General features: G+C 46.4%; 1 protein-coding gene and 1 long non-coding RNA gene across 4 annotated transcripts in view; one reads left to right on the top strand and one right to left on the bottom strand.

Moving 5' to 3' along the window:
- The window catches only part of C11H16orf78 (chromosome 11 C16orf78 homolog), an 83,441-nt gene that overhangs the window by 52,190 nt on the left and 16,749 nt on the right, over window positions 1-14,502 (top strand). Inside the window, exon 1 of one of the 3 annotated variants that reach the window (XM_038754010.1) lies at window positions 12,725-13,006. The exons of 1 other annotated variant lie outside the window; for it this stretch is intronic. In XM_038754010.1, the coding sequence (XP_038609938.1) occupies window positions 12,881-13,006 (126 nt within the window). In that variant the 5' untranslated portion in view covers window positions 12,725-12,880. Of the gene's footprint in view, window positions 1-12,724; window positions 13,007-14,502 lie in introns of those variants that run through there. One more of the 3 variants, XM_038754009.1, reaches the window with a different exon arrangement.
- On the bottom strand, window positions 7,605-12,539 carry LOC119934500. The gene is made up of 3 exons (XR_005452949.1): window positions 12,400-12,539; window positions 12,134-12,189; window positions 7,605-7,747 (listed from the first exon to the last, which is right to left on the bottom strand). It is a non-coding gene; the product is annotated as an uncharacterized LOC119934500 (long non-coding RNA).

The following is a 14,502-nucleotide window of genomic DNA, read 5'->3' as shown; positions in this document are numbered from 1 at the left end:
ACAGAGACAAACTCTTTCTTACCTTCTTTGGAAACACTGAGGTGTTTGCATATTTAGAAAACAACAACAAAAAAAGGTGTGATCCTCTCCTCTTCCCCCCCTTACCTCTCCCCCTCCCAACCCTGTCTGTAGAGGACTTTAGCATGTGGATCCTTTCTGTTCCATAACCTTTAATAAACCTCTTAAAGCTGAAACTGACCAAATTCTAGCCTTTCATCATTACGCCATGCCATTTTTCCTCTGCCTTGACTACTGCATCAGCTTCCTTGCTGATCTCCCTGCTTCCTATCTCTCTCCATTCCAGTCCATACGTCATTCTGCAGCCCAGATCATTTTTTTAACATAACCATTCAGTCCACATCTCCCCATTCTTGAAGAACCTCCAGAGGTTGCCGGTTCACCTCGGCATCAAAGTGAAACTCCTTATCATTGACATTAAAGCACTCAATCAGCTCTTCCCCTCCTACATCACCTCTCTAATTTCCTACTATAGCCCAGCCCACACACTCTGCTCCTCTAATGTCAGCCTACTCACTTTATTCCGATCTCACCTATTTCTCCACCGACCTATTGCCTAAGTCCTTCCTCTGGCTTAGAACTCCCTCTTCTTGAAAATCCGACACCCCATCACTCTCCCCACCTTCAAAGTCTTATTAAAAGCACATCTCATCCAAGGGCCTTTCCCAGACTAAGCTCTCATTTCCCCTACCCTCTCTCCTTTCTGTGTCACCTCTGCACTTGAATATGCATCCATCAATCCATCAATCATTTGTATTACTGAGTGCTTACTAAGTGCAAAGCACTGTAATGACTGCTTCAGAGAGTACAACAGAGTTGGTAGACAAATTCTCTGCCCAAATAAATTTACAGTCAGTCTAGAGTCCCTACCCTTTAAGTACTTGACATTCACTCCATCAACCAATCAGTGGTATTTATTGAGCACTTACTATATGTAGAGCACTCTACTAAGCGCCTCAGCCCTATGACGCTGATGTACATATCAGTAATTTTTTTTTCATTTATTTTTATGTCTGTCCCCGTCAGACTGCAAACTCCTCATGGGCAGGAAATGTGTTCACCAACTCTGTTGTATTACCCTCTCCCAAGAATACAGTGTAATGCTCTGCACACAGTAAGAGCTCAATAAATACCACTGATTGATAGATTGATTGATTCTCCAATGTCCCTCCCATCCCCAGGCATGTTTGCCATAGATGGAAGCCACGCTGCCAATTGGAAATAGGCTGGAAACACACTACAGATGATGTACCTAGAATCGGCAGGCTCCGTGTTGGGAGCCAAGGAATTATTACCTCATGTGAGGAATAGAACAAATACTTGCTGACTCTGGGGAGCCCATCACCTCCTTTCTAGGCTAAGATGAACTGACAAGGCCAAGGAAATGAATTCGAGATTGTCATAGTCAGCACTCCTGGCCCAGGTCAAATCAGCCACCCCAAATGTGCAAATGTGAAGCTAGAGACAGAGGGATCATGAAAGGGAAGAAGTGAGGTAGTAGGGAGAGCCTGGAGTATACAGCTGATCCATCTAGGTACAAATGTTCACCTTGAGCTTCTTTAATGTTTTTTTTAAGGGTTAACTATGTTCCAGGCACTGTACTAAGTGCTGGGGTAGATAGAAGCTAATCAGGTTTGACACAGTCTATGTCCCACAGGGGGATCACAATCTTAATCCTCATTTTACAGATGAGGCAACTGAGGCACAGAGAAGTGTGAAGTGTCTTGCCCAAGGTCACCCAGCAGACAAGTAGCAGAACCAGGATTAGATCCCAGGTTCTCTGATGGACCCAGGCCCATGTTCTTTTCCTGAGGCCATACAACTTTGAAAACAGAACTCCTGCTTCCCACCCCCTGGAGATGGTAGACAACCCCTCCCTACAATCTGTCTCCTTTTGCGGCCTTCTGGGTCCCCTCCGCTCAGGGGGTAAAGGAAGGGTGGAATACCTAGAAGACTGTGGTACTAGCTAACTAGCTCTCTCTCTCTCTCTCTCTCTCTCTCTCTCTCTCTCTTCCTCCCCCGCCCCAACTCACTCTCTGGAAGCAGGGAATTAAGAAATCCTGGTGTGGATTTTTCTTTGGAGTCTGTCCCTTGCCAAGAACCTATGGTCTGGAATGGGTGGGGGCTGGGGAATATTCCTGCCTTTTGATCCTAGGATGCAAGCCAAGATTTCCATACCTGCCCCTCAACGAAGGTGAAAAATGAGAGCCAGTTTTCCCTCCTCCACAGCCTGGACTCTGAAGTGGAGGGGGCCTGTTCCCATCCCACCTTCTGCTCAGGGACAGGCTCCCAACAAGGAGGCAACATGACGCATCCAGGCTGTCTCTTAGGGATTGTCTGAACCCCATCCCAGGCAGCAAATCGCAACCCTGGACCACTGCCCAACTCTTTTCTGTCTCCCCAGAAGCCCTGACCTCCACACTACCCATGCCAGGATAGCATCCAGCCAACTTAGAACCCCACATCTCTATCCATCTGCACCCCAGGATCCAAGCACTCAACCTCTGGATCACTCACTCACTCACTCATTCAACCAATCAATGATACTGACTGAGTTCTTACTCTGGGCAAAGTGCTAAGCTAAATTATTGGGAGACTACAAGAGAGAAGTAGTAAATAAATTTTCCTAGAATCATTATATTGCACTCCCCCAAGTGCTTAGTACAGTGCTCTGCACACAGTAAGCGCTCAATAAATTCATCTGAATCAGGGTCTGAACAGCAGGTACACATGAAAACTTTATGTTCACCAGTTTCTCCCTCTTACTCTCACTACCCCTGGTCCCATGAATGTCTACTGTGAGAAGAACTTGGGAGAGTTCAATTAAAAAAAAATCAATGGCATTTTTTGAGTGCTTACTCTGTGCAGAGCACTGTCCTAAGCACTTGGGGGAGTACAATGCAACAGGGTTGGTGGACACATTTCCTGCCCACAAGGAGCTTCTGGTCTAAACAAGGAGATCAACCACAAAGGCCTAGAGGTAGAGATTTTTTTTTCTAATTTTAGATTCTCTTCCTGATTTCCATTAGCCCTCAGCCCAGTGTCTTTTAGGTTCTGGGCTTTTAGACCCATGACTATTTTCAAGACCACATTAAGACCGCTGGAAAGAATTGCTGAATTTTGTACCAAAACAGAGGTCTTGTTTATCTGGGGTCCAGGTAGAGGTAGTTGAACCAAAGGACCAGGACCAGACTGAATCCCATCAGGAAATGCATCCAACACATAAAGTGAGGCAGAAGGCATGGAGAACTGAGGTTAGACAGGCCATCTTTGGAGATGTGGGGAGGTGGTTGCGGGGATAAAGTTTATCAGAGGAGCATGGCCTAGTGGATAGAGCACCACCTGAGAGTCAGAAGGACCTGAGTTCTAATCCCTCCTCCACCACTTGTCTGCTGTGTCATCTTGGTGAAATCACTTCACTTTTCTATGCCTCAGTTACTTTATCTGTAAAATGAGGATTGAGAGTGTGAACCCCACATGGGACAGGGACAAGGAAGATGGTGCGGAGAAAGGGGAAGGATGTCATGTACTTAAGCGCCATGGAATTGAGGATGAGGAGAATAGCAAATCCCCCTTCTAGACTGTGAGACCGTTGTTGGGTAGGGAGCGTCTCTATATGTTGCCGACAGTACAGTGCTCTGCACACAGTAAGCACTCAATAAATATGATTGAATGAATGAATGAATGAATGAAATCAAACAATGATATTTATTGAGTGCTTGCTGTGTGCAGAGCATTGACCTAAGCACTTGGGAGAGTATTATGTGACAGAGTTGATAAGATGTGTTTCCCTAGCCACAAGAGGTTTCAGTTGGCTAAACTGAGTGACCAAATGGAAGCGCTGGGTCCACTTCAGTGAGGACTCCCAAACCTACTGGGGCATAGGGAAGAGCAATGAAGCCTGTACCCACCATCAGAGTTTCACCAAGAAAGGACAGAGAAACCAGTGTTCGGAGGTTTAAGCTCTAATCCTGACAAGCTGGGTGATCTTGGGCAAGTTGCTTAACTTCTCTGGGCTTCAATCCCCCTACCTGGAAAGTGAGAATTATTCTTGTCTGGTACTCCCTTGCCCCAAACTCTTGACTTTCAGGGGGACTTTCAGTCCCTGGAAGAAAGGGAGTGGGAAGCCCCAGGGTTTTCTTGAACTCTTGTCTGATGCTGCGGCTTTATGAAGATGAGACTGGCAACTCTGATCAGCCCTCCTCTCGCTACTACTGCCAGCCTGGGCCCGACTGTGCTCACAGTCTCCCAGCTCGACTTCCTCTGTGCAGAGCTGGCAGGCAGGAAGTTCCAGACCCTGGCAGGGAGAAAGGAGTGGGAAAGAGGTCAGGAAGAGGGAACCTTCCTGCTGTGAAAGAGCAGCCCAGATCCAGCCAGCAGGGACCACTTTCCCAAGCCACTGTCCCTCACACAGAGAGCTGCTTGCACTGTTGTCTAAACTGTCTGCCAGGCAGCTGCAGCATGGGCATGGCAGGGGGCACCAAAGAAAGTGGAGGGTTGGGAGGGTGATGCAGGAATCTTCCCAGATCGGGATGATGAGAAAAAAAAACAGAGCAGGGAAACAAGGAGGATAGCAGTTGGGAGGTGAAAGAGCTAATCTCAGACTCCGCTCCCCTCCATCAGGCACCTGGAAAAGAGGGGGTGAGAAAGAGAGGAAGAGGGAGAGGGTGAGAGAGCAGAAAAGGGAGAGGAAGAGACAGACAGAGGGAGAGGAGAGAGCAAGAGAGAGAGAGAGAGAGAAAGGAGGAAGGAGAGGGAAAGAGAAGGAAGGGTGCTAAGAAGAGGGAGAGGGCAGTGAGAAAGGGAGAGGAGAGAGGGTGAGAAAGAGGTGGAGAGAAGAAAGGTTGAGGCAGAGAGGGAAAGGAGGAGAAGGGGAAAGGGAAAGAAAAGGAGAAAGAGGAGAAGGAAGAGAGAGAGAGAGAGGAAGGGAGATGAAAGGCAGAAGAGAGAGAGAAGAAGAGAGAGGGGAAGGAGAGGGAGAGGCTCCTCACTTCTAGGGCTCAACCAGCCAGCTGGACAGGGCCTCCAAGCCAGCAAGAGGGTAGGGGGAGGGAGGCTGGAGGATCCCCATTCGGTGCCACCATTTCTATGCCAGGTTCAGGACCGCCCTGGTGCTTACTCTTCACAAACACCTACTCCTCCCTCCAATGGGACCAAGTGACTGCCCTCCTAACACAAAAAAAACAGCTGAGTGCTGGACTCACATATGACTGGCACAGCCACACACAGCATACAAATTTGCTCGGCAACTGTGTAGGTCCTGCCAACCTCCACAACAAACCTTTGGCGAGTGCCCTCATGCCACATTATGCAATATAAGTTAGGCTATATGGTGGGCATGGCATTCTAGAAACCCTTAGATGCTACCCCACTACCCTAGAAGCAGTGAAGCAGGAAATGAAAACTGCCCCTGAGGATCAACACTTCTAGAATAACCTTGGCTTCTCCTCAAAGCAGGCCCCAGCCCCTTTGGCACAATGAACTTCCAGGAATAATGATAATGATAATAATGATGACATACACTTAGTGTCATACACTGTCCTATGTTCTGGGGTAAATATAAGATGATTAGATAATAATGATAACGGAATTTCTAAGCACTTACTTTGTGACAGGCACTGTACTAAGTGCAGGGGCCTGGGGGAATACAAGCAAATTGGGTTGGACACAGTCCCTGTCTCTCATGGGGCTCACAGTATTAATCCCCTTTTTGCAGATGAGGGAACTGAGGCACGGAGAAGTGAAGTGACTTGCCCAAGGTCACCCAGCAGACAAATGGCAGAGTCAGGATTAGAACCCAGATCCTTTTGCCTCTCAGGCCCCTGCTTTGTCCACTGGGCTATGCTACTTCTCTTAGATGGGTCACCTTCCTGGAACCTACCCAGCTTAAGAGGGAGGAAGAGCAGGGATCTTAGACCCATTTTAGAGATAAGGAAACTGAGGCTCCAGAAGGTTAGTAGCTATGCCAAAGCCACACAGCAGGACAGTGGCAGTGCTCTGACTAGAGTCTGGATGGACTGATTTCCCAGCCTGTGCTCTTCCCACTGGACCTCACTGCTTCAAACCTGCACAGTTTTTCCTTGCTGACTCTCTGTTCCAGCAGCTTCTGGTCACGGGCCAGGGCCGGGCTCTGGAATCTTCCAACTCACCTGCAGAAGACCCCCAAAGCCAAACTTGAGCTGACAACAATCAATCAATCAATGGTATTTATTGGCCACTTATGATTTGCAGAGCACTGTAGTAAGCGTTTTGAGTGCAGTATAACAGAAGCAGCATGGTGTTTTGGGTAGAGCACGGGTCTGGGAGTCAGAAGGTCATGGGTTCTAATCCTAGCTCTGCCATGTGTCAGCTGTGTGACTTTGGGCAAATCCTGCACTTCTCTGTGCCTCAGTTACCTCATCTGTAAAATGGGGATTGAGACTGTGAGCCCTATGTGGGACAGGGACTGTGTCCAACCTAATTACCTTGTATCTACACCAGTACTTAGAACAGTACCTGGCACATAGTAAGTGCTAAACAAATTTCTAGACGGTGAGCCTGTTGTTGGGTAGGGATTGTCTCTATCTGTTGCCGAATTGTACTTTCCAAGAGCTTATTACAGTGCTTTGCAAACAGTAAGCGCTCAATAAATGTGATTGAATGAAATGCCACAATTATTATTATTATTATTATTATTATTATTATTATTATCAGAACAGAATCTGAGAACCATCCATGATGTCAGTCCCAGTTCTGCTGCTGCCCCAGAATACAAAGAGCATGGCATCAGAAGCAGCATGCCCTTGTGGAAAGAGCAAAGGCTTGGCATTAAGAGCATCTGGGTTCTAATCCTGTCTCTATTGTGTGATCTTGAGCAAGTCACTTAAATTATCTGGGCCTCAGTTTCCTCCTCTGTAAAATGGGGATTCAATACCCATTGTCCCTCCCTTTTATATTGTGAAACCTAGAACTGTGCTTTTTTATGGTATTTGTTAAGCACTTAATATGTGTCAAACACTTTTCTAAGTGCTGGAGTAAGTTCAAGTTCATCAGGTTGGACACGGTCCGCCTCCCGCATGGTGCTCGCAATCAAAGTAGGAGGGAGACCAGTATTTAAACCTTGTTTTACAGTTGAGAAAACTGAGGTCCAGAGAAGTGAAGTGACTTGCCCATGGCCACTCAGTAAGCAATTGGAGGAACTGCAATCAGAACTCTGGTCCACTGACTCCCAGGCTCATGTTCTTTCCACTAGGCCACTCTACTTCTCATGATTCTACCTGATGATCTTGTATCTATCCCAAAGCTAATACAATGTTTGGCACATAGTGAGTGTCTAACAAATACCGCAATTCCTACTGTGGTTCTCTACAGAGTCTTGGGCTCACAAATCCCCTCTTTTCCAAAGTTTGAATGCCATGAGTGCAGTCTGAAATCCACCGGCCAAACTGCTTGTTTTGTCTCATCTGGTTCCACAAAAGCAAACTGCTGTAGCTACCCCGAAGGCAGACATTAGTCCTTCCTCTGTTGAATCCAGCAGAGAAGTTTTTTGCATCACTGTTGAATGCCATCATGCTGTGATTAGTTAATCATTAAGTACACGGGGCTTTTAATTAACCGCCAGCCCTGCTCGGGCATCTGTTCTCCGCATCACGTTTGATCACGCTTTTCCCAGTCTGTGGTCGTGGAGCTCTTCAATAATACAACTGTTGCCTGTTTCCTGCTCACTTTGGTGCAGCACGGATCCATGTCCCTTGCCCATTGAGAAGGATGAAATTGTAAATGGTTATAGGTAGCCTGGGAGTCTCCGAGGAGAAAGTCAGCAGAAATTGTGTGTGTGTGTGTGTGTTTGTGTGTTTACTGGATGGATGTGAGTATGTATGAATACTAGAAAGGGGAATGCGTTTATGTGTAAGTACCAAAAGGGTGTGTACACTGGAATGGTGTGAAGAGTGGGTGTATGTGTGGGTGTGCCAATTGGAAGGGCTTGAAGGGTGTGCATATGTGTGTGAATACTGGAAGGGTGTGTGGGAGTGGGGTGGGTGTGTATACTGGAAAGGTGTGAAGTGTGTGGGTGTGAATACTGGAAAAGCGTGAAGAGTATGAAGGGTGTGTGTGGATTTGTGTATGCAGCAGGGATGTGAACTCCAATCAATCAATCAATCAATATTTATTGAGCACTTACTGTGTGCAGAGCCCTGTAGTAAGCACTTGGGAGAGTACACATTCCCTGTCCACAGCGAGTTTACAGTCTAGAGGGGAGCTAGTATAATCCAGAGCTAAGTCAGCAGGTTTGCGAAAGAAAGGGAGTCTATAAAGATGGTCACTGGGAAACCAAGACACCAAGAAGTGAAGTAACTGGCCCAAGCCTACCCAGCAGTCAAGCGGCAGGGCTGGGTTTAGAAGCCAGGGACTCCCAGGCCTGTGTTACTTTCACTAGGCCATGCTGCTTCCCTAGGCTTCCCTAGGCTCCCTCACAAGCTTCCTAGGATTTTTGATTAAGAAAATAATTCCAGCCACCAAGCAGTGCACCATAAGGCCATTGAGCCTATATTCATGACCACACACATCAGTATTTATTGTTCATTTACTCTGGAAAGAGGGCATTCCAGGGAGTCAGGGAATAGCTCAGAGTAGCCAGAGACCCAGTTCCAGCCCTTAAAAATAATTGTCCACAAACTGATTGATTGCTGATGAGCCATTTCTAACTTGTAGAAAAAGCATTTAACATCTGGCCTCTTTTCCCCACCAAGGTCATAACCTACCAAAAACCCAATATCCAACGACACAACCTTTTCCTAGATTGAACAGTTTGTTTGGTTCTCCATTTTTAAGAATGAGGATATAGTTAGGACAGTTTCCTCCTGGACAGAAGGAAATTAAATCGTCTCTAATTATCGTTCTCTGAATGTGGTGTGTCCTCTTTATGATGGAGCCACAATCACCCTCCCGGACTCCCTTGAGAGCTAGGATTTTATTCCTATTTAAATTACCATTATAATAATTAGGCTGAAAAGGAAGTGGGAGTTGGAGGGGGATGGAGTGTGCAAGACAGAGCCTTGGAGGCATAGTTTAGTGCTAGCTCATTATGACCAATTCTAAACTTCTCCATTTAATCGAGTCTTTCAACTCTGGGGTCAGGAAATCCAGGTCCCTGGAGTCTGAATCCTTGGGGCCTCTAACTTTCTGAAGGCTCCAATTCGAGGTAAATAATTCCTCAGCCACCTTTTTTTCCAACAGCCTGGACCCCCAACAAAAAAGGTAAGTCATTTTTGTCACTCTCACCCTGTCTTCCCATCCCTCCTTGGTCACTATCTTCCCAAATGGTTAATGGTCTCGATCCCCATTCATTGTGCCCTTAATTCATTGTGCCCTTAATTCATTGTGCTATTTGTCAAGCGCTTGCTATGTGCCAATCACTGTACTAAGCAGTGGGGTAGATTCAAGATAATCAGTCTGGACACTGTCCCTGTCCCACACGGGGCTCACAGTCATACAGGGAGGGAGAGTCCTTGATTGATACTTCTAGGTAAACATCCTAACACCACAGTGTTGACCCACAGATGTTTTGCAAAAATCCAGCTGAGAAGGAGTGTGGCCTAGTGGAAAGTGCACAGGACTTGCCTATGGAGTGACCTTGGGCAAGTCACTTGACTTTATCAATCAAAGATGAGCCCACTGTTGGGTAGGGACCGTCTCTATATGTTGCCAACTTGTACTTCCCAAGCGCTTAGTACAGTGCTCTGCACACAGTAAGTGCTCAATAAATACGATTGATTGATTGATTGATTGATTGATTGATTTTTTTCTCCCCCTTTAGACTTTGAGCTCCTTGTGGGTTAGGAATGTGCCTACCAACTTTGTTGTATTTTACTCTCCCAAGAATTTAGTGCAGTGCTCTGCACACAGTAAGCCCTCAATAAGTACCATTATGGATTGATTGATTGATCGAGTGCTTATGTGTGCAGATCACTGTACTAACCACTTGGGAAAATACAATATAGCAGTGTTGGTATACGTGGTCCCTCCCTACAGTGAGTTTACAATCTAAAGGGGCGAGATGTTAAACTAAATTGTGGATAGGGAAAATAGTAGAATACAAGGATATTTCCACACGATCTCTCCGAGCCTCCATTCCCTCTTCTGTAAAGTGGGAATTCTCACCTGCAAATCGACGCCTTATCGTGGCAGGAGAGTTTGTGTACCCTGATGAAGCTTAGAGCTATGCCATATAGGGTCACCCATAATGGAAAGGTCTAAGCCAAAGCATTGGACAAAGTCAAGTCACCTGTGCTGGGCAGCAGGGGTATGGGAAAATGTCAAAAGTTGATGATCAAGTGATCAAAATGTTTATCAAAGGCAATGGCAGAGACTCAAGTTTTTACTGCGCAGAAGAAGGCATTGGTAGACCACTTCCTTATCTTTACCAAGAAAACTTTACTGATACACATACCACAATGACTTTATTGAAGAAGATGGGACATTCTGAAACCAGTGTGTCCATGGAATCGCTATGGGTCAGAAATGACTCAACAGCATTTGAAAAAGAAGAAAGTGGGAATTAAATCTCTATTCTCCCTCCTCCTCAGACTGTGAGCCCTATCTAGAATTGGTGTGTGTGCCCCTTCTAGACTGTAAGCCCAGTGTAGGCAGGGATTGTCTCTCTCTTCACAAACAGTGTTCACAAGATGTCATCTGCCTAAAATCAATGCCCTTTGTGTCATCAATTGCCACGTCCTGCTACCATGGTCTACAAGAAAGAGCTTCTGCTGTGAACATTTCCTGTCCTTCAATCAATCAATCAATGGTATTTACCGAGCCCTTATTGTAAGCAGAGCACCATACAAAGCACTTGGGAAAGTACAGCAGAGTTGCTCCCTGACCACATCATCAATACAGTAAGCACTGACTAACATTGATCATCATCATCATCAATCGTATTTATTGAGCGCTTACTGTGTGCAGAGCACTGTACTAAGCGTTTGGGAAGTACAAGTTGGCAACATATAGAGACAGTCCCTACCCAACAGTGGGCTCACATTCTAAAAGGGGGAGACAGAGAACAAAACCAAATATACTAACAAAATAAAATAAATAGAATAGATATGTACAAGTAAAATAAATAAATAAATAGAGTAATAAATATGTACAAACATATATACATAACTGATGATGATGGAATGGGAGTAGTTCATTAAGATGGCTTTGAACTCCTCCTCTTTAAGTCTCATTGAGTGAAGGGGATACCCCCTTTAAGCACCAGTTTAATCCTTTCCCTGAGCTTCATAGACCAGAAATGTCCTCCCAACCAACCTTGCCATAATCTGTCACTTCAGCCTCCCTCTGAACAAAGGGCCAGGAGGTGGTCATGACCTAGGACCACGGGTTTTCCCATAAGCAAATTATGGAGCGTTCTTCTCCCACCCATTCAGCCACTTAATTGCGATATTTGCCAATGCCTTTAAAATCTAGGGCAAGTCTGGTGCTTGGAGTGTCAGCAGCACCAGGCTCCTTCTGGGACTTAACAGGTTTTCATCGAAATTCGGACCAGCAACGGAGAAGCAGGTTCATTCTAATATGATAAGATATATATTTTAAATGACTCCCGTGAATAGTAATAATATCGAGTGTTAAAGTATGCCAAAGTAGGACAAAATAGAGACTACAAACCACAGTCCCTCCTGGAGAGCTGAGTAGAAAATCCCTGTAGGTTGTTTCCAAATTCATTTTCCTGTTCTGAGCCTAGGAGGTGGCTGACATAGATGGTGCTGGGCAGAGATCTTCACCGACTGTGTTAGCCACTGGCAAGTGCCTAGTACTGTCCTCTGCACCAGATAAGGCTTAATAAATACCACTGATTGATTGACCTGTGTTTCTGCCCATATGCCACCTTGCTGGATTTTGTGTGCTTTGATTCGCTTGTGTCTGTTGCATTTCCTCCTCTAGACTATTAGCTTGTTGTGGGCAGGAAACGTGTTTACCATCTCTGTTATATTGTACTCTCCCAAGCGCTTCTACCACTGACATGCTGTGGGATCAGGAAAAAGTCACTTAACTTTTCTGAACCCATTATTCCCCCACGTGGAAACTGGGGGCTGTTGCAGTGGAGAATCCTAGTGCAAAAGTGTGGTAATCTCACCAACTCCATAGTCCTTGAGGTTCCAGCAGGGCAGATTGTGGTCTAGGAGCTGAACCCTGGGAGGACAGAAGACATGAGTCTGGTTAGACACCACCCCTCTCCCCCAGGCCCATTTTCTAAATTGAGAAAGCCAGTTCTGATTGATCAACATAACAATAGCAACGAATGGGTGTCCAGGGGTGGAGCAGGCCCATTCAGCTGGGATTCTATTGTCCTGTCTTGCTGAGCTCAGTGGCAGACCCTGCATGAAGGCACCCCAGTGATACCTGGAAGGAAGAAACCACTGAGAGAAAGTTCTCCTCAGAGACCAGACCAGGAGCTGGAGGGGGATGGCTTCATCAGGACTCAGAGTCCAGCCAGGGCCAGATGCTCCCCAGCCCCTCTTTCCCTCCTTGACAGTCCTGGGGGTGGGGCCTGGGGCAGGTGAAGACACACCCTCTGTCCCTCTCCTCAGACTGCGGTGACCTCATAATTCCTTGCCAGGCAGCAGCCTGACTCCTTTCCCATGAGGCCTCTGGGGTCTTGGAGAACAGGGAGCTGGCTGCCTCACTCCAGGAATTGCTCGGGTCATCCAACTCCTCCCCCCTTTCCCCCCCTCTCCCTCCCTCCCCTCCCCCACCCCTTTCCCTTTCCACCTGGGGGCCACTCATCAGGCCTGGACAATCTTGAGGAAACAGAAACCCACCACCCTACTGCTGAGTGAGACAGGGGAGAAAGTGAGCAGGGGAGGGTCTCCAAGGGATCAAAATGACCGAACGGAGCCGGCGGACCTCAGAGGAGCGGAGGCTCTCAGATGCGACACGGGTCCTGGAATGGCTCGAGAGGAGACGTAACAAGGCCATGCTCACCTCCAACAAGAAGGAATCAGTGAATGTATGTTCATTAAGGGGCGTTGCTTTGGGAATCTCCTGGGCTGGGTAGGGAGTTCTGAACAAGCTACTTGGGGTAGGGGGTGGGGTCCTCCCCTCTACTTCAGACTGAGAAGCAGCGTGGCTCAGTGGAAAGAGCACAGGCTTTGGAGTCAGAGATCATGGGTTCAAACCCTGGCTCTGCCAATTGTCAGCTGTGTGACTTTGGGCAAGTCACTTAACTTCTCTGTGCCTTAATTACCTCACTGTAAAATGGGGATTAAGACTGTGAGCCCCCCATGGGACAACCTGATCACCTTGTAACCTCCCCAGGGCTTAGAACAGTGCTTTGCACCTAGTAAGCGCTTAATAAATGCCATCATTTTTACTTCAGAATTTTCTCTGTCCCCGGGGATTCTGTCAGATTCTGTCTGAGGGAAGAATCAGCATAACAAACCCATTGCCCCTTGGTATCCATGAGGAGAATTACCTTGTTGGATGAGAGGTTGCAACAGGATGGGAACTGCCAGGAAGTTCCCACTGGAACCCAGTTTACTCACCTGGAGAAATGGCCAGAGAAAACACAGGCACGATCTCTTTAGTACACTCCCATGTGCTTAATACATTGCTTGGAGCATACTAAGTGGTGAACAAATACCACAGTGATTCTTACTCAGAATAATGATCTGCATGCAATAAGTGCTCAATCACTACCACTGATTGCTGGAACCCAGCACTACTGCTGGCCTGCCGTGTGACCATAGGCAAGTCACTTCACTTCCCTGGACTTTGATTTCCTCACCTATGAAATGAGTAGAATAATACCTTCCTTTCTGACTATCTCAAAGGGATGTTGTGAGGTCAAAATGAGATCTCTAATGTCGAAACATTTGAGAAAAATAAAGGTGCTATAATAATTCATGGTACCATTATGATTACAATTAGGGTTAAATAATAATGATAATTGTGAATTTTTTAAGCACTTACCAAATGCCAGGCACTGTTCTAAGCACTGGGGTGGATACAAGCAAATCGGGTTAAACACAGTCCCTGTTCCACATGGAGTTCATAGTTTCCATCCACATTTCACAGATGAGATATCTGAGGCACTGAGAAGTGAACAGGGAATGTGTCCATTATATTGTTATACAGTACTCTCCCAAACTCTTAGTACAGTAAGCACACAGTAAGCACTCAATAAATGATTGATTGATTGATTAATTGATTAATTCCATCATAGTTGCTCAGGGAGAGGGGGAAGAATGGGCTGGAGATAGCTTCAGAGGAAATAGCCAAATCTCTGCCTCCCATCTCTGCCTTCTATGGGCAAAGAATGTGAATGAATTCTTCCCACAGAATGGGACTGTCATGACTTTTCTCCATCCCACCGGCCCAAGATATCTGTGGCCCAAGATAGCCTCAGCAAAGCCACAGCCCTGCTGATTTAATCAATCATCATCACTGAGGTGTTTGCTAAGTGCCTACTATATGCCACACACTGTTCTGAGTAGAAATTAATTC

The sequence above is a fragment of the Tachyglossus aculeatus genome, chromosome 11 (assembly GCF_015852505.1).
Source record: "Tachyglossus aculeatus isolate mTacAcu1 chromosome 11, mTacAcu1.pri, whole genome shotgun sequence".
NCBI classification, from domain to species: domain Eukaryota; kingdom Metazoa; phylum Chordata; class Mammalia; order Monotremata; family Tachyglossidae; genus Tachyglossus; species Tachyglossus aculeatus.
Note: the sequence above shows the minus strand (reverse complement) of the source record. Positions and strands in the feature narration are given on the sequence as shown.